Source organism: Gadus macrocephalus, chromosome 2 (assembly GCF_031168955.1).
Source record: "Gadus macrocephalus chromosome 2, ASM3116895v1".
Lineage (NCBI taxonomy): Eukaryota > Metazoa > Chordata > Actinopteri > Gadiformes > Gadidae > Gadus > Gadus macrocephalus.
Genome location: NC_082383.1, coordinates 988,550 through 1,008,099, shown reverse-complemented (window position 1 = coordinate 1,008,099; position 19,550 = coordinate 988,550). Strand labels below are relative to the sequence as shown.

General features: G+C 46.3%; 1 protein-coding gene across 1 annotated transcript in view; it reads right to left on the bottom strand.

Annotated features, from left to right (window-relative positions):
* Positions 1-9,055: 9,055 nt before the first annotated feature.
* Positions 9,056-19,550, bottom strand: part of LOC132474260 (voltage-dependent T-type calcium channel subunit alpha-1H-like) — a 10,769-nt gene continuing 274 nt past the window's right edge. The window contains exons 2-6 of the mRNA XM_060074847.1: positions 19,240-19,398; positions 17,873-18,013; positions 17,473-17,641; positions 15,095-15,249; positions 9,056-14,798 (exon numbers count right to left, since the gene is read on the bottom strand). Of these exons, the coding sequence (XP_059930830.1) occupies positions 13,365-14,798; positions 15,095-15,249; positions 17,473-17,641; positions 17,873-18,013; positions 19,240-19,398 (2,058 nt within the window). The 3' untranslated portion in view covers positions 9,056-13,364. The remainder of the gene's footprint in view (positions 14,799-15,094; positions 15,250-17,472; positions 17,642-17,872; positions 18,014-19,239; positions 19,399-19,550) is intronic.

Genomic DNA, 19,550 nt, shown 5'->3' with positions numbered 1-19,550 from the left:
ATTTAATTGAATATGAATGATTGATGAAAAATGGCTCAGTATATAAGAAAATGATGATAAGAATAACAACAAAGACAAGAGAACTATGGAGGTTTGGTTTTACAAATAAGCTGAAAAAGTGTTAACTGAAGAATTTTACGGAAAATCCGTCCAGCAGAACTCCCACCCTCTCTGGCCGATAACAGAAATGGAATGGAGTTATGAGTGTGTGGAACACCTCACTTTTATTCTACTGGGGGACAACACTGTACAGACAGCATTAAGTGTACTGTACAGACAGTGCCATACGTACCGTAAATATAGAACAGCACGTACTGTACAAACTACCCTGGGGATGCTAAAATGAAGCCACGGTTATGTACCTTATTTTGCGGTATTTTCTACAAGTTCGATTATTGTTAAAGGGGAATATGTTTTTTCACTTATTCCCTTATTTTTTTATCCATGCAAAAGGTCTGCTAAGTTACGAAGCCCAAAGGCCACGCCAAAGGGAGTTACTCTTTCCCAGAACTAATTTGCATAAGGCCCGCCTCCAGGCCAGTTTGGCACGCCCTCAAACGAAGCTAGACAGACAGAGGCCTGGGAGAGTTTGGTTAGGGGCATCGAGACGTTGTTGTCACTGGTATGAGGCCGAATTCTCTCTTTACGGACTTCGGATGTCAATTCACACTTTGTTCATTTAGGATCACGATCTGCAAGTATGCTATATTAGTTGTGGACAGTTTATGTTTAAAACAAACAAGTATAGCTACCTTACAAGTGCGGACGTGTCGGTTGTAGCATAGCTGTACATCCAATGTACTCTAGAGTTCAAATGGTTTTGATAAAAAAGCTGTACTTCTTAACATTCTTACTAGCTAACGTTATAGTGTTCAAGTGTTTTTACGCGTAGGATGTAGGCCCATCTTTACCTCAAAGTTTCTTGAAAAACGGCAATGGTTCATCTATGTCAAGGTCTTGAACATTGTTGAGTTGTGTTGAGTTGGATTTATAATTAGGAAAGCCTTAATGTTACGGCCGCATTTCACCATTGTTTGGCGAACTTGCTAGCCAAGTTGATAATATAATATATAAATGTGAATGTGTTCATCTGTTTACATACGTTTACAGGTGTGGTTTGCAGATTTTACAGGGGACACGAGTCACGACAGATGTTATCCATTTTCTTCTGATGAAAAATGCTTAATTTGATTACTAATTGAATAACTAACCCTATGGATCATTGCATTTTGCTATTCCATTATTGTAGCTTGTACTTTGCTGTCATGCATTACAATGAAAATGAGAACCGCAAGCGAGCTACACAATATGCAGGACAGCTGTCTTCAAGGTTGCGGTCATTTTTTATCACAAACATTGATGATGATAAATCACGTGTCTGAAAAACATGCCTAATGACCAATTACAAGAGTGTGGGCCAGCTGACCAATCAGAGAAGACTGGGCAGCTCTGATTAGTGATCAAGGCAAACAACATACACGTTTCCAGACCCAAGGAATCATGATTATGTCCATTTGTTAAGTATTATTACTCAGAATCTAAATTGAAAAATCCTAATTAAAAGGTGACCAGAAGAATTGGAAGGATTTTACCAATGTGATGCTTTGTGGTGACAATACTAAATATAAGATAGGGCCTAATTGTTTTGGCCCCCATTTAAGAAAGACATATTATGATGAAAGTAACGGATGTGACACTCGAAACGAGTGTGATCAACAAGGAGTCAGATTGTGAAATAAAGCGATCCTAGCTGGCTATATCGTATCTTTTCATTGTAAATCTTAAGAACACAGAAACATAGCCGCACACACACACACACACACACACACACACACACACACACACACACACACACAGGTTGTGTATTAGCCTGGGGGGTGTGTGTGTGTGTGTGGGGGGGGGGGTTATTGGACCATTTAGGATGGATAGTGGCAGCAGCACATGCTACTCACTTTAAACCGTTCAGGACGGAGCGACTCCCGACTGTTATCATCGGCTGGGATCATATGTCTGGTGGCTTGGTGTTGGTAATACGGTCATAAAGATCTGAGTGTAAAAAGCATAAAATGATATAAAACCGATCCATATGCCTCAGTTCATTAGGAACTGGTTTTGTATTTAATAAAAGGGGTAGAGCTGTTTCAAGATGCATCCCTCTGACCAAGCAGTCCATCCACAGTCCCTCAGTATGTTCATCCATGAGGGCCTATATTTCCTTTTCATTTGAACTTTATTTTTAAATGATGTTGACTAATAAGGATGGCTGCTGCAAAAAAAGTGAGGTCATTTCAAACCCAATGTTAGCCTATTAAAAAACGATCTGCAGCAACATGGCTGGAGCTGACTTGAAATTCATGGTCAACTAACCAACCTTCAAAACGGAATTTCAAGGCTTTGAACTTCTGTTTAATGTACTGTACATGTCAAGCTGTTCTGCAAGATGGAGAGGAGTGCTGGAGTTTACTGGAGTGTGTTTGGACCTTGCCTAATCATGGTCTCACTCTGCTGTCCTGATCTAACTGATCGTAACCTACCTTTGAACTGAAAGGTTAAAAGTTCAAATTCAACACAATGATTTTATAATATATTTGTAAAGTTTAACAGCCATTAATTAAGCGAATGATACCACACACACACACACACACACACACACACACACACACACACACACACACACACACACACACACACACACACACACACACACACACACACACACACACACACACACACACACACACACTGTTTGAGGTCATTCAACTTAGAAGATACATATTTCTAAATTACTTCCCCTGATTTCATGAAATCGAACAAGAGTCAACGCACACGACAATAAAAAAATCAACTCACTGTTTAAGTAAGCTTAGGCAGAAGGACTCAACTGGTATCCACATCCCTGAACTATGCAGTGAAAAACCCATCACATGCTCTTCCCAGCATATCTCTGACGAGAGTGGCTGTTAGCTTCAATGATTCCAGCATTCCTGGCACCCACACTCTATCCTGGCAGGAGTTTGGGTTTGGAGAGAATGAACGAACCACGCATAGTAGACCCAGGTATGGATAATTACCCTTTTATCAAGATTAAGCTAGATACTCTTCTTCTGGCTGACTAAACAACTACAACCAACTCAATGAAGAATAATCTATACCGGGATAAGATAATTTAACTTTTAAACGGCAACATTTTCTACTGGTCACAAATTTGTGACCAGGCCATGAAAGACGTTTCGATACTCTTAATGTCCCTCAAGAGACCACTGAACAAAGCGTTTGTGTGAGTCCTGAGTATGTTCCTCTGCTATCTGTGCTCAGCTTCAGAGAGGAGGGTTGTGGAGAGGTCAACAAACACCCCGAATGGGTGAATCAATACAATGGATTATCGCCGTAGGAGACTATTGTAATGATGCAACATTAACACGACAGCCAGACATCTCTTATATGTTCTTGCTTTCCCTGACAAGAAGACAGGATTTTTTTGCATTTCTGCTAGGTATAAGCAGCAACAGCCTGGTTTTTTTTATTATTTAAAAGATAAAAAGTTCAGCAGCCCTAGGTGAATCAACCCCTGTTGAACTGCCATTTAGTCATTTTACAGATGCTTTGTTATTTCCAAAGCTACTTAAGAGTGAGGCCAGGAAGAAGCATACAACTAATATTGGAGCAAACAGAAACATCAGTATCCCAAACAGCTTTAGATTAAAGCACTTGACAGAACAGGGAGATGAATCAGAATGATGTTACTCGTTTTTTTATTAGGAGGTAGCCAAATATTAAACTTGTCAGAATGTGTGATATATAGTGTAAAGCTCTGAGCGATTGTGATATCACACTTAAATTGCCTGTAGGTAGGTACACACCAGGGCTACATTAACTTTCGCTTGTTGATGCAAGTGTTATGAGACCTTAGGTTAGCAATAACCAAACTAATATAGAAACAACTTAATGTGCTTGCTCAACTTTTCTTGTTGGGACAATGGGTTAAAAAATTGCACGTTTTAAAACGTGGATGTTAGTTCATACCATTCCTGGGGACATGATGTGCAGTGGCTCAGCAGTTCAAACCAATGAGAAGGAAAGTAATAGGCTTTCTGAGTCAGAGCTGGGGCCCGTTTCAAGAAGCTGGAATTCCAGGTTAACCGAATATTAGACTCTCCGTTGGGTTACCATGGCGACTCAAGCTGCAAACCTAACCTGGAGCCAACCTGTTAGTTTGCAGGTCAGCTCCGAGATTACCCCGCCCACGGCTGCAGGGGCACCATCTCTTGTGTCGCCTCGTAGGATTAGATAATGCCGACAGACAACTTCACGTGGTCGTAACCAAAACGAGTGTACTCAAGACCTATTCTCGTTAGTAGTTCACCTAAACAATCAACTTATGTGTCTAGGTTGATGTCATAGGCGATGGAAAGACTCTCTTTGTTACAGTTAGTACAAGTGTGTTAACCTCGGCCCTACCTACAGTATGTAGGCAGTGATTTATATGACACTTCAGACCCTTTATCAGACCTGCGCAGTCCTCGGAGCACAGATCGTTGCTTGAGCAGTAACGGACGTAACACGGTCAGAAAGTAAACTAGAGCTTCACTTTTCCGACAAAAAAATAAAAATCAATTGACATACAGTTCACGTTATGTTATTTTTTATCACTTAAACGGAAAAAGCCTGAAAAGTCAGGCGAATGTTAGCTTCCATCCATAGATGATGGCTTTTAAGCCTTTCATGAAAACACATTTGACAGGTTCACCTATCCAAGACTGAAAGAACTCTTCCCATGAATTCGAGCCACCGCTTGACCTGCTCCCTGTGTCTGACGTTCAGGATGAGTCACACAGTGACGTAGTGCAAATAAGGGGAAGAAGCCGACAATATGAGCCAGGTTGCGACACAGGCATTGTGAGGGAAATCCGCCAACCAACAAACACCAACCAGACCAACCAACAGCTGAGCTTCAACACTGTGTTCACTGGCCAGTGCCTACAGCCTTTGTCTGGGGTTTTCAATCCCTGAATGCTGCAATGTATTGAATAACTGACATCACTATAAAGAACACAATATGTTCGGATATAAAACTGTATAACGTTCATACAAATGTCGCCTGTGGTGAAGCTACCCCCTGCCGCGGCTACCCACACTAGCCCACTGACACCCCCCCCCCCCCCCCCCCACACACCACCTTCTCTGCCTGATTAAAAGGCCACAGCCAACTAGAATTAAAACCACAGCTTCAAACCTGGGACAATTAAGTACACTCCGTTTCCATTACGTTTTCAGCAGACTAAATTGTTTTGTCTGCGCTGGGTGGTCACTTTGCTGCTCTGGGTCGGAGTCATAATTTAACTTATGATGGCGACTGCAGAGCTTTCGGGAACGATATTGATCGCGGTGTAGATCAGGCACTGGGGAAAGCTGAGCTCCCAGCAGAGTTTGATCTGCTCAACCACTTTGCGGGGTGAAGCTGGCTTGAGGGGCTGAAGGAAAGTAAACTTAAGAGTGAAACAAACATTTGCTTTGATAAATGCTACACACAGGAGGGACAGATTGTCCATTTTCATGGCCATCAACTGTCCCAACTGATAATCCCCATTGACGCAATTTGGTCACTTGTGATTCAATGAATTAAAGTCTGTATTCTTCATAATAGACCAGGTGCACGAAAACACAATGCAATGCTCATGAAAGATAAACCTTGTCCCAAACCCTTGCGTTGTGTTGTGTTTGCAGCACAAAGGAGGGTGGCCTTGTGTTTGGGGTTCCTGCTCTTAGAAAGGTGTGGGACATATGCTGGGCAGACTTTGTGCAAATGCCCACACACTTTCTGCCTCACATCAAGCCATTTGATTGGACACACAATCGATTCAGTGAGTTGTGGTGGACAATCCATAGGAATGAATTGAGGGTACCACCTCTTTGCATCTCTAAGCTTTCTTCCATTCAGGACACGTTGTCCTCAAGTCAAACTATTACTTTGTGATAAACGTTGGAGGGGCACGTGGGAACGCCAGCTTCATATCAGCTGCACAACAAAATGGGTTCTTTTTCATGGAACCCTGTGTGTGCCGATAGACATGCCGACGGCTATACGCTTATAAATGCAGTACCTGTGATTGACTTTGAAATGATTAAGCCAGGAGGCACTGAATCTCGATTTGCATAACGCTTTGCAAACAACACAATGCACATCCACAACTACACTAATTGTCCTTCATTCCTACCCATTTCCACGCAATAGGCGTTGTCAGACACACGGTACAGCCTCACCGGCCGCACTAGAAACAAGAAATCGCTGTAAAACTGGTCTCGTTTTAGCCTGGGAGCCGGAAAGCAGATGCACCAATGTTATCTGTCCTGAGACCCCCTGCACGACGTGTCATATGTTAAGTCAATGAGGCGTATTGCCTTGGCAGTTATATTGAGCGACTGGGCAAGGGAGAGAGTCGCGGAAGGCATTAAAATGCATTATTGATATTGTAACACAACATGAGACAATGTTATCACCTAACAATGTACACGGTCTAAATGACCATGCTTGATCCAATGACATCAACACAAATCGTAATGAGCTGTTTGACCCATTTTGCTTGCCATGGGTGTATTCTTTGCCACACGTTAGACCAGGCTGAAGCCTCAGCGTCACACATCTGCTTGATATACACTCCAGAGCTTATCGGCAAGGAGCTGTCCCCAAACAACCACAGCAACCACACAAGAAAAGCCCTTCTAAAAAGGAACAAAGCACAACAGTGTGAGAAATTGTAAACCTCCGTCTCTGTAAACCCACAGGAGACGGTAAGATGTGGACACACACACACACACACACACACACACACACACACACACACACACACACACACACACACACACACACACACACACACACACACACACACACACACACACACACACACACACACACACACACACACACTATATAGTTGGATGCTACCACCTGGTGGTAGTTATTTAGCTATGCACTTAGAAAAAACGATCAGTTGGTATTGAATTTGCTGAATAGGCTCTGATGGCAGAGTAAATAGGCCTACGCGATAGAACACACTATTTAAAACCAGTTAAACGGGTCCAGAAACGCAGGTTAAATTTAGGTATTAGGTTAGAGGAGTGTTTTATTTAGGTATTAGGTTAGAGATAACTAGGTTTAAACATTAGATTAGAGATGGTTAGGTTTAGGTATGAGGTTAGAGATGTTTGAGTTCACACATTAGGTTAGAGAATGGTTAAATTTAGGTAATCGATTACGTTTAAATGAATGGCTATGGTTAGAGATAATCTGGGATCCATCCAACAATCCTACTATTTACACCAGAACTCTTGGAGGAGAGACAGCCCAGAGAGTTGTCCGGAAACCAACAACTGCAAGGGGCGGAGTTACACTATGTGTCCTGTTTAGTTATGGAGGTATACAAGTTCTCTTTCCCGACTCAGTGCGACATCTAGGGACGGTCATGAGCAACGTGATTTTGGACCGTAATCCATTGCCCATTTATGTTATGGGTAGAAGGAAGACAATCGGCCAATAAAAGCTTTAACCAGATGCAATATGCATCCAGTTGAAAATATCAATATCAATTAGGCCATTCAGGTGAACAGCCGGCTCGGGAGTAGGGTTAGGTGTCTTGCTAGGTGACACCTCAAAACTGAGGGGAGGGATCGAACAAGTTACATTCTGTGTTGTCGCCAACGTGACTGGTCAACTAAAGATCTATTTTTTTTTCTTTACCTTAAACATAAGTTCAATGAGGAACCAAAGGAAGTAGCCTCCTTGCTACTATTATTATTTATTTTTCTATATTGTTAACAGTATGAATATGTTGTGTTTTTTTACAATGTGCAGCAGTTTATATATATTGTTCAGTAGGCTAAGTTATATTGCAAATATAGCCTACACGACTTCAGTTGTAAAACGTAGGTCATATCATATGGCATGACAAAGGGACCATATGGTGTGACAATTTGCATAACAATGTGTATGAATCTTAATGTTTAAAAGAAATTCTACCATTTATATTAGTAATTTTTATGTGAAATGCGTCAAACTTAAAGATGACGGAATTGGAACGGAAAGTGGCGTGCAAAAACGATTTGATTTAATGACGACAAAACTCCCCTCGTCACCCTTTGAGACTATCTTAGATGGCCCTTGTACTGGTTGAGCTAAGAACCATTCCTCTACAAGGAGGTCCAAGTAATTACCATTTAAATATCACATTGTGATATTTAAATGGTTGTGATAATCACAACATAGTGTGACAACATATGATATAGATTGTTCGAGGTCTTTAGATATAGTCCAATCACACAGGCGGCACAACCAGTCACTTAATTACCTTATGTTCTACTCCTTTCGTGTTCTGCATAAATGCACGTAAAGCGTGCTTGAAACCGAGGGCACTGGTACTTTGGCTTTGTTGTCGTCTTCCTGATTGGCGTATCTTTCTTCCAAGTGGCCGTGACCGGGCCTGGCCTCGTCCGATACTCTCACAGATGAGCTTTTGATTGGAAGGCCAAATCCCCTTACCCCGCCTTTAAAAAAGATCAGCTTATTTCCAATCATGCATCAGGCCGCCGCCTGTATGTTGTAGTAAGATTTGTAAAGTAGTAGGCCTACAAAAACACACACACACACACACACACACACACACACACACACACACACACACACACACACACACACACACACACACACACACACACACATATATATATATATGTGTGTGTTTTTTTCTTTTTTCTTTGAATTGATTGCTCTCACCCTCAATGTAAATAGGCCTATCTAAAGGCCATTATTATGGACTGTTATTATAGAGCTGGTTAGGCAGATATATTGATTTGCTTACGTAGGCAAAATATCCCCCTTTCAATTGGTGGACTGCCATTCATCTTCTTCTTAAGAAATCGTTTATTTTACATTATTTGCATATTGTACAATGTGAAGTGCATTGATTACTGTGAATTAATTGAATTTGATGATAACCATGTGTAATCCTGCAAGAAGAAAATCAACCAAAAGACAGAAAAACACACTCTTTGTCAGGAATAAAAAAAAAAATTGTATATTTTTAATAGACGGGGAGAATCATCCAGGTCATTGGTTGATCATTACACAGGTATCAGCCACATTACAACGTGGAACCATGTCCAAATACATGTTGGTGCCTGAAACGCCTCCCCATCTCTGGTCATTTTTTTGGGAGGAGGGGATGGGGGGTGGGGAAGGGGGGGGTTATTGCAGAAAAATAGTCCCGCCTCTGATGGACAGACGCTAACCTCCATCCCTCCCTATAAGGCTCGGCGGGAGACGGGGCTGGCGGTGGGCTTTGGAGGTGGTAAATCGCTATACCCTTAAAAAAAAACATAACAAAACAAAAACTGTCGGACCCATTAAAAGTTGAGTTTCCACTGGAATTTCTGATCGTCGTGATAACGTCCTCGAAGGACACTTTGCGTTGGTACCGCACCGTCCACATGTCCAACCCTGTTAAGTTTGAGTCCAAATCTATCCATTACAAATAAGAAGTGATTGAGGGGGCCCTAGCGAAATAAACGATTGACGTCGGATCAAACAGGAGGGTCTGCCCCACAAGGGGGCGAAGTACGAGGAGCAGTCAGCACGATCAGAAGGGCGGCTCTCCTAAGAGACGGACAACTGTTTCACATTTCCGTCACTAGAAAATCACACCAAGAGGGAGAGCGTCATCATCCCGCCGCCACGTGTAGTTGAAGAACAGGTTCACTTGATCGGTCTTGTACTGCATTTTAATCCATCTGAGGCCAGTGCAACCAGTAAGTTCATCTACAAATTGAATTGCCTAAAAATCCATATATAAAAGAAAAATCTCCCCTCCCCCCATCCCTTTAAAACGTGTGTAACATGCAATCAATAAAATGCTTTCCTCGATAAAACAAGAGGATTTAAATACGATCCAACGATCTGCAAACCTTTGATAACTATATCCCTATCCAATACCATATTGTTTAACATGAATACTCTATTTGTGGTCAGAATTATCCACTAAGAATGAGATAGAGGACGTATTCCTCATCTATCTCATATAAACCTCTCCCCCCATCATTTACAAAACATTTCCCCAACAACTGTAAATGGCTACAGCATGTCAGAAAATTAACAGGTAGGGACAAAACTGATCATAACACACGTGGCCAGCAGGGGGCGACACGCCTGAAAGAGAAGAGTGGAAGAAGAGTTCATCAAAGATGACCAAGCTGTGCTTTTATCCATTAGTAACAATGAACATTGGCTGTGGACCTTGACCATTCCTTTTCCTTACGTTTCATTTAATTTCTTCTGGCTGAGACGGCCATTCCTTCCATTCCTAGCTCTGTCTATACCTTATTAGCCTTTTAAAAATCATTTCTTTGAAATCTGCCCGACTTCCGTGTGAGCTTCCTACAACCGTCTGAACTTTGCCAACCCTGAATATGGTTTTAAATAGGTCAACCAATCAGGACACACCTCTCCCAGGTAAGGTTAAAGGTCAAAGAACGTGGACGCAAAGTGCCCAAACCAGGCGCTATATTCTAAACTATTAAATGTAGCAATGCTTAAAGTTCCTTATCACCAAAAGGGTATAAAACAGGAGAAACGGGAGATGTTTCTCCAGCGATAAATAACACTAACATGAAGCACATTGTTATTCCCATAAATGTCATGTCCTCTACTGTACATGCATACTGCTCGGGGACAGGGAGAAGGGGATGCATGTGGAAAGGAATGAGGCGTTCAGCACATACAACACTTCTGCTTTTCTTTTTTACAATGTTCTCTTCACAACATCAGCCAAATTATTCCTGTGTGCGTGTGTGTGTGTGTGTGTGTGTGTGTGTGTGTGTGTGTGTGTGTGTGTGTGTGTGTGTGTGTGTGTGTGTGTGTGTGTGTGTGTCTATGAGCATGCGTTAGGGAGTTGTTGCCCATGGCAACAATGCAGCAATTCAATACTATTTTGGATTTACTACGGCTGGAGCAAAGGAGCCACCAAACCCATCCTGGGTACGGTGAAGTATTCGGTGGCTGCCTTTGAAACAGGCGGTTTAAAACAGGCCCCTTACTGGCTCAGGTCTAAATGGCCCCTCTGGGAGCACTGAATCCAAAGCCGTTTGGATCAGCCGGATCAATGTCCTATTTTTTATCCAACGTTTTTTGCTAGCCACGACTACAAAGGGAGCGTATTACCAGACGCGTTCATCCAATAGGGGAACAGATGGCCGACGTGCATTTTTTTTTTATGGTGTGCAATGTTTTGGTCCCAAGCCTGGGCCCTAGAGACCCAATGAGTGACAGGTGTTTCAAATGGAAGGGTTCATTTGTAGCCTGTAGCCCTACAGGGTTCACTATCAGGTGGATTCAATGTGTTTTGAATGTGTTGGGATGGTCTGGACCTGTGCTAAGGTTTAAACAGTACCTATGGTGTTTACCATTCTGATACCACATCCAAAGTGCAATGGGGATGGGGGTTGGGGGAGAGGGGGGGGGGGGGCAGGTACATACAGTAGCATCAACACTACAGAAAGACATACTGACTGTCATATAGAAATGGCCTTCTAACACATACTATATATGGGAATTCTACAGTATGTATGAACAACAAAGAGTGGTGCTGTCTTATCTAGTGTGGATGTCCATATATTTCAACAAAGCATTTATTCATAATTATTATAATTATTATTATTATTGCACCCTGGCTACACATATTTATTAGGTTAGTTAGTTTGGTTGTCTTTAAATGTACAGAAACACTATCTGGTCCCAGAGCTGATCAGCTGACAACCGGCACTGAAAAACATGTCCCCTGATGAGATGCTTGTCACCGCCACCGTCCGCGGAAACCTCGGAGAGACCTTCCACCGAAGGTCAACTTTGGATCGCTTTGTATTCATAACATCGAGTAACGTTTTTTCGACATATTTGGACAAATCATTTAGTTTTCTTGCCAATTCAAGCAAAACGCCCCCGTCTCCGAAAAATAAACTCCAAGACAACACCCAGACTCCCAAGACGATCCGGGTGGATGTGACGTCCTGCTCTAAGACCGGACACCCTTTACGCTTGGTTTGAGAGTGGACGAAGGGATCAGACAGCAGACTTAAGCGGACAAACATCTCAGAGAACATGACTTCCCCCCAGCTCCTCAACACTGAAGCCCCCGCTGCTTAAGGCTTGCCACCCCAGATTACGGATGAGCAGGTCTGGGACACAGCTACGGAAACACATCACACACCTTCTCGTCATCGTCATCATAGTCATCGCCATTATCATCATCATCATCATCATCCTTCTCCTCGTCATCATCCTCGTCGTCATCTTAAAAAAATACAAATCCTGCCTCCTTCATGTCAATGTCTGGAAAGAGGTGGGAGTGCTCAGCCACCCTCTGTGTTTCTTCTTCTCTCCACAAACAGACAGTCACGATAGGACGACGGAGATAGAAAAACAAACAAGCAGGTTGAACTTCAAAATTCATTGTGTGCAAAAAACATTATAGATTTCTATAAAAATATGTGCATATGGATAGAGCCATTATTCTTTTTTTTTTTTTTTTTTTTTTTAAATCTCAACAAACACAATATTTTTCTTTATTCACACCGCATGACACACCGTTTAACACACACTACAATGCCCTGCCTTGTCTGTGCAGATGCAAGACACACACGGCACACACTGGTAACAATGGGGGGGGGGGGGGCAATGGGGGGACACTCACAAAGAGGAGAAAACACACACTCACACACACACACACACGCAAACTTCTACTCTGATCAATATGACCCAGGGAGCAGAGGAGTGGCAAAATCAGAGACCCCTCCTCGGCAGAAAACCTGAAGTTTCCCCCCCCCCCAACACGCTCGCATTTCACAGAACCGCTTCCCGCCGAAGGGTCGAGAGGTTGTCAGCCAGACGCTGCTTCCTGATTGGCTCGCGTGGTTTTCGGGGGGGACGACGACGACCAAAAAAACGAATGAAAAACAAAAAGGAAAACGTAAAACTTTGGCTACGGAGTTTGGTGCCTCAAGTCCCGGTGTGGTGCACCAACTCAATCCTCGACACACCGTCAACAGTGGGTGCAGCGTACCCTGCAAGCGGTCTCACAGGTACCCTCGCAATCTGTCGCCGACAAACCGCCTCAGCCTACTCCAACCTAGCACGGGACTGCATCGTCTCTGTGCTCTGAGGTAAAGGAGTTGGCTGTTTATATATTATTTTTGTCGGTATCCAACATGTCTTCCCTTTCCCCAGCGTCCAATAAGTGAGACCATCCCTCTTTCTGAACACCATCAAGGGTTTGTAATCCGACCAATCCGGTTGACTTCCTTGAGGCCACGCACAGCTCCTATTGGGCCGTCCGTCTGTTCTTGGCGCTAAACCCCGCCCTGTCCTCCAGTCTGCTGTCGAAGGGCGACGAGGGGCAGTTGGCGGCGTCTGCGTCCGGTATCCCCGCAGAGAGGCCGCTCATGTACACGGCCTCCGATTGGTCAAAAGTGAACTGGGGGAGGGGCCTGTAGTCCCCTCTGATCGGCGAGCACTGGGCGGACAGGGAGAGGGCGTGCGTCAGCGGGGGGAAGTGGGCGGGGCTGGCCAGGACGGGCGCGTGCGGCTGGACGAAGACGTTCGGACCGGGGGTCGGCGAGGGGTGCGTGCGTGCGGCGGCGTGCGCCCGCGCACACGTGCGCAGGTACGGCTCCGGGGTGAGGGTGCGCGCCAGCGGCGGGTGGGCGCGGAGCGGCACGTGGTCGGCGGCGGGGGGCCGGGCGGCGGCGGCGGCGGCGGCGGGGGGCCGGGCGTCGGCGGCGGCGGCGGCGGCCCAGGTGGCGGAGAGCGTCAGGTCGGAGGACAGCGGCCTCCTCCTCAGCATCACGCTGCAGTCCGACGGCGGCGGCGGCGGCGGCGGAGTGGGGGGGGCGGCGGGCGCCGGGGGGGCGTGGTCCCGCTCCGCCGGCGGGTGCACGGAGATGCAGGGCGGGTTGAGTCTCTTCTTGCGCTGGCAGCCCCCCCCCATGGACTGCACCCTGGTGGGGAACCCCCTCCTCGCCCCGCCGCCCGGCCCCGGGAGGAGGCGGTAGGGGTCTCCCGGCGGGAACGCCGCCGCCGCCGCCGCCGCCGCCTCCGCCGCCTCCAGCGGGTCGGCCGAGCACACCTCGATGGAGTGACGGCGCTGATCGTCGTGGTAACCGGGCAGCGGCGCCGACGTCTCCGTCGGCAGTGCCGGCAGTGGTTTGCCGGGCCGGCGCTTCCGGAAGGCGCCACCGCCCTCGGGCAGGCCCAGCGCGCGTCCTCCTCCCCCTCCTCCTCCTCCTCCTCCTCCTCCTCCTGCAGCAGCAGGAGACGCCGGGGGAGGGGGGAGGGGCGGGAGGGGGGGGAAGGGGGCGACGCAGGAGTCGAAGGAGAAGGGAGAGGTGTAGGGCGACAGGGAGTGGCTGCGGCAGACCTTGGCCCCGCCCGCCTCTGGCCCGGACCCCTCGGCGTCCCCCCGGGACAGGCTGAGCGTGGAGCCGGTGATCTGGCTCACCTCCTCGTCAGCCGGGTCGCGGGCCGTTGGGGGGGGGCGGGGCCGCGGCCGGCGCAGGCTGGCGGGGCGGGGCAGGTAGTGGGGGGAGGCGGGGGGGGCAGGGAACGACAGAGGGGAGGCAGGAGGAGGGGGGAGGAGGAGCAGAGCCAGCGGGGAGGAGGGCGGCGGAGGGGAGAGGGGCAAGGGGTCCGGTCTGTCCTGCAGCAGCTGCTGCGCATCACAGCCCTGGGACTCCACCGAGTCCAGCTTCACTGCCACCTGTGGACACATGCACACACACACACACACACACACACACACACACACACACACACACACACACACACACACACACACACACACACACACACACACACACACACACACACCAGACACACGCACGCGCGCGCGCTTGCACGCATCCACACACGCAAGCCCAGTGAGTTGTTTTCTTTCTCATTATATTAATTTCACTTGCTTACAAATTGAATCACCATGTGTGTGAGTGTGTGTGTGTGTGTGTGTGTGTGTGTGTGTGTGTGTGTGTGTGTGTGTGTGTGTGTGCGTGAGCGGACCTGTCGACGCAGGGCCATGGGGGAGGGGCTGGGTGTGGGCGGGGCGATGCGGGGGAGGGGAGGGGGCACCCGTGGGCTGGGCAGGGGGGAGACACCGGGCACCTGCAGCAGGGTCCGGATCTCACACGGCTGGGAGTGGACGGACGTCACAGAACCTGGAGCACACACGCACACGCACACACACACGCACGCACGCGCACGCACACACACACACACACACACACATTTTAATGGCTGTAGTAGTGAACGACTGACTAACAATACGGATGCTTTATTTAGATAGGACATTTCAAAACCTTTGGTGCATCACAAGGGTTTTCGAATCAGATGAAATGTGCCATCAAAATAGAAAAGTCTTCCACAAGCAGAAAACATAAGTTCATCAAAGCATCATACTTTCAAATTACGTTGTGCGAGCGATCATCCATGCCAAGGAACTTAAAAGAAAACACATGCAAGTACACACTGACACACAAACATGCATGCAGATTAGGCAAAATAGACCTTATTTGAGTCGGATGCATCATCCGATCAGTGTTTGGCATTGACAGTTAGTACTTGATGCGGCAGCATCACAATATTATTGAGTTCTCTAGATCATTTCTGTATAAGTGTCTTTTCTAAAGTGTTAAATGGTTGACTGTGCCAGATTCCATGGGCACACCCTTTGCACAGGGTTGTGTGGTTTAATACCAGCCACCCTTAATTTGACATTGTCTGGCTAGAGTGCATCACATGTGGTGTGTGAGCAGCGCCCAGCAGTAAAGAGGCAAGGAGGCTGGCAGCAGTGGGAGAGGGGGGGTAGGAGTAGGAGTAGTAGGAGACCTCAGATCTGGGTTCAACGCAACCCAGGTGCGCACCTGAGGTTACGCAGAGAGCCATTTAGTTGTGAGGTGCAGTGTTTTTCTCATGATGTTATTAATAGACATGATGATCATCGTCAAGGCAACCAGAGACGAGGTCTCCGTGAGCACACAAGCAGTTATTGTTCCGCGCAGGCTAATTAGTACAAACTGAGGAAAAAAACAAGTCAAGGGTCTCTGAGGTCATTCTCATTCGTTCAAGGTTGCAGCGAGGTCCCCCCCAGCAGCCTATCAAGAGCTCTTATTTTTGTTCAAACTTCATGGCCAAGCCGGAACACATTTGATATAGATCCTGGTTAACAAAAATGTGACTTTGCAATCGTCAATATTCATTCAATCTATTTCCGATTTCTTTTACTTTGTGCATTTCAGCTTGGCAGTGAAGCTTTGAGCCCTCCCTGCATGTCCATAGAATTGGTGGGTCATTCTTGGCCTGATGCAGCTAAGCTCGTCTGTCACCCACAGGAGTTCCTCATCGGTAATGTAGCCTGTAGTACCTTCGGACAGCGCTGGGCCTGTCCTCGGCCTTGCCTCAACATGCCATTAGAGCGTGACTGCAGATAGGACGACACTTCAGTCAGTACCTCGTGCTGGTGGTCATACTTATACTCACTTCAAGCCCGATCACCTTGGGCACGTCGGTGATACTACTGTCTGTTACAACTATAATTCCAATGCAAATCGTGTGACAACAAGTAAGCCAGAGTTACTGTGTGAATTATAGAATAATATATAATGACGGTTTCGAGTCCTTTCATCATCAAATGCAGCACCTGTTTCTACCGCCCATATTTACCTCTATACCCGGTTTACTTTCATGGCTGGTGTGGGTCAGGGCAGATCCCACTAGTGTGCTAACCATGTAGTCAATGCATCTTTATGGGAGCCTGGTTCAATTCCCCCTTGTGGACCACTACTACATGTCATTCCATCTCTTCCCCTGCCATGTCTCTCTCTTCACTCTCTTGTCCATAAAGGCATAAAAAATACAATAGACTAGAATATATATATTACACTACAACATCCATGGCTTCTCAGAGTTTTACTGCGGTGGATTCCATTGGGGTCGTATGCACAGGCGGGTAAAGGATTCCCTTTTGTTTAGTGGCATTGATGAAGTATTCAACAACATCTCATATTTATGGAATGTAATATGGACATACTCCCAATAACTCTTAGAATAAATTCAAAGACAGTGAGTCATGCATATATATGTTGTGACTGGATTGGATCAATTGAACGCACACACACATAATCATAACAAACTGACAAGATGGTCAAATATTTATATTTCATAAGTCCATATTAATCACACACTTGGGCTAATCTTATTTTCCAACTCTTGATAAGACTTGCATGTTAGCTTAAATCTCCACAACAAGCAAGCAGTAGAAAAGGCAGTTGGGTTAATTGAGGCGATATCACATTAGTTCAATTCCTGTGGACGACCTCCTCCAGCAAAACAAAGTCTTACAGCCCATCATCTCCTGTGAAGGCTGCATGGTTAAAAAGTACCTGAGATATGTTGCTGTGAGCCGAGACCCGGCTCCTCCAGTGGGTAGGGGGCGCTAGCAGGCCTCACCGGCTGGAACATGTAGCTGTCGTTGGGCAGAGAGTGCATCCTGGATACAGACATCTTCCTGGGAGACAGCAGGTTTGGGTTGGTGCACTGCACCTCTTCCTCCTGCAGAGGGAGACAGAGACCTCATAATGTCAGTGGTTTCATTAGAACTAGAGCACAGAGAGAGCTTTCCTTTCACACAACATGAAGTGTTCGTGTTTACCAAGAACGGCACCGTGTTATGACAGCCGTCTTATTCTATTGACTTAGCATTATTGAGTGACATTACATTATTACATTATTCTATCGATATCGTATAACTGTCCATCTTTGGTAAACAGTCCCTCCACTCACCTGTCCAGGTGAGTTGGGGCGTGGCCCAACATAAGTCCCTCCCACTGAGCTGTGATTGGACCCAGTGCTCAGCCTGCGCTGCCTCTCCATCTCCATTTCTAAGGCGATCTCTGCGTCCATCTCTGCGTCTTCTTTGGCCTCCTGACGATTGTGAAAAACAGATCATGTACTTGGATCATGTAACAGCAGCACGGGGGTTCGGTATAGGATGGTTAAGACACTAATGGGTTCTGCATGTTGGGTATTGAAACCATGGAGCAATTTGTCTTACTCTACCATGCAAATGAAGGTTGGGACGCTAAACCAGAGCTGAGTGGTGGGTTTCCATGACAACGCGGATGTGCTAGAAGTGATCATGTGAATGACAACTAAATCCTGGTATGCGGTGAGGGATTGATGTGTGTTCACCCTCCCCAGACGCTGCGGTCATACAACTTGTGCGATTAGATTTCCAATCCTGATTGCATCTTCAGCTCGTTTGTGGATGAGTGATTCAAACACCACACGTTTGAATGCCTAATGTGAACCTTTTTCTCACATTTTTCCTCTCAGTTATTTGTCAGATTCTTCTATCCAAAGTGACGCATTGTGAATACAAATACAGGGAACTGAGGAGCAGATAGGGGTTAGGCGTCTTACATGAGGATGGAGATGAATACCTCTTGTCTTGGTGACGCACACCCTAGCCACCACACTATCTTATCCCTCTCCCCATTGTAACGAGTTCTATGATTTAGGTACAATAGCTGCAAAAATGTCCTCTAAATCCATTTGAATCTAAGTATCTACCAGTGTGTTCAGGTTTGAGATACATTGATGCGATCTAATGCTGTCATTTAGTGGTGATCAATTGAAGAGAACGCACATCAAAATGTAATTTGCCTCCTCAGTTACCATTCGTTCAAATGTCAGATTCAGGCTTCAGTTCTGCTCCAGGTCTGATATATTAAGTAGTATTGTAATCGAATAACGTCTAATAGAGAGAGAGAGAGAGAGAGAGAGAGAGAGAGAGAGAGAGAGAGAGAGAGAGAGAGAGAGAGAGAGAGAGAGAGAGACAGAGAGACAGAGAGACAGTGAGAGAGAGAGAGAGAGAGAGAGAGAGAGAGAGAGAGAGAGAGAGAGAGAGAGAGAGAGACAGTGAGAGAGAGAGAGAGAGAGAGAGAGAGAGAGAGAGAGAGAGAGAGAGAGAGAGAGAGAGAGAGAGAGAGAGAGAGAGAGAGACAGAGAGACAGTGAGAGAGTGTGTGAGTGTGTGTGTCTGTGTGAGTGTGTGATTGGAGTGTGTTTCTGCGTTTGTTTCTGTTTCTATGTGTGTGTGTGTGTGTGTGTGTGTGTGTGTGTGTGTGTTGGGGGGGGCGGGTGGTGTACCTTGTTGCTCTCCTCCAGGTGCTTCATCAGCACGGCCACCACAACGTTGACCAGCACAAACTGGGCCATCAGCACGAAGGTGACAAAGTAGAGCGGAGACACCAGCGGCAGGTAGGTGAGGCACTGACGGTCCTCCACACGACACTCACGCAGAGTGTCCTGGAGGGACGAGGAAGATAAGGGAGAGAGGAGGGAGAGGAGGGAGAGGAGGAGAGATGAGGGAGAGGGGAGGGAGAGGAGGAGAGAGGAGGGAGAGATGAGGGAGAGGAGGAGAGATGAGGGAGAGAGGAGGGAGAGGGGGAGAGAGGAGG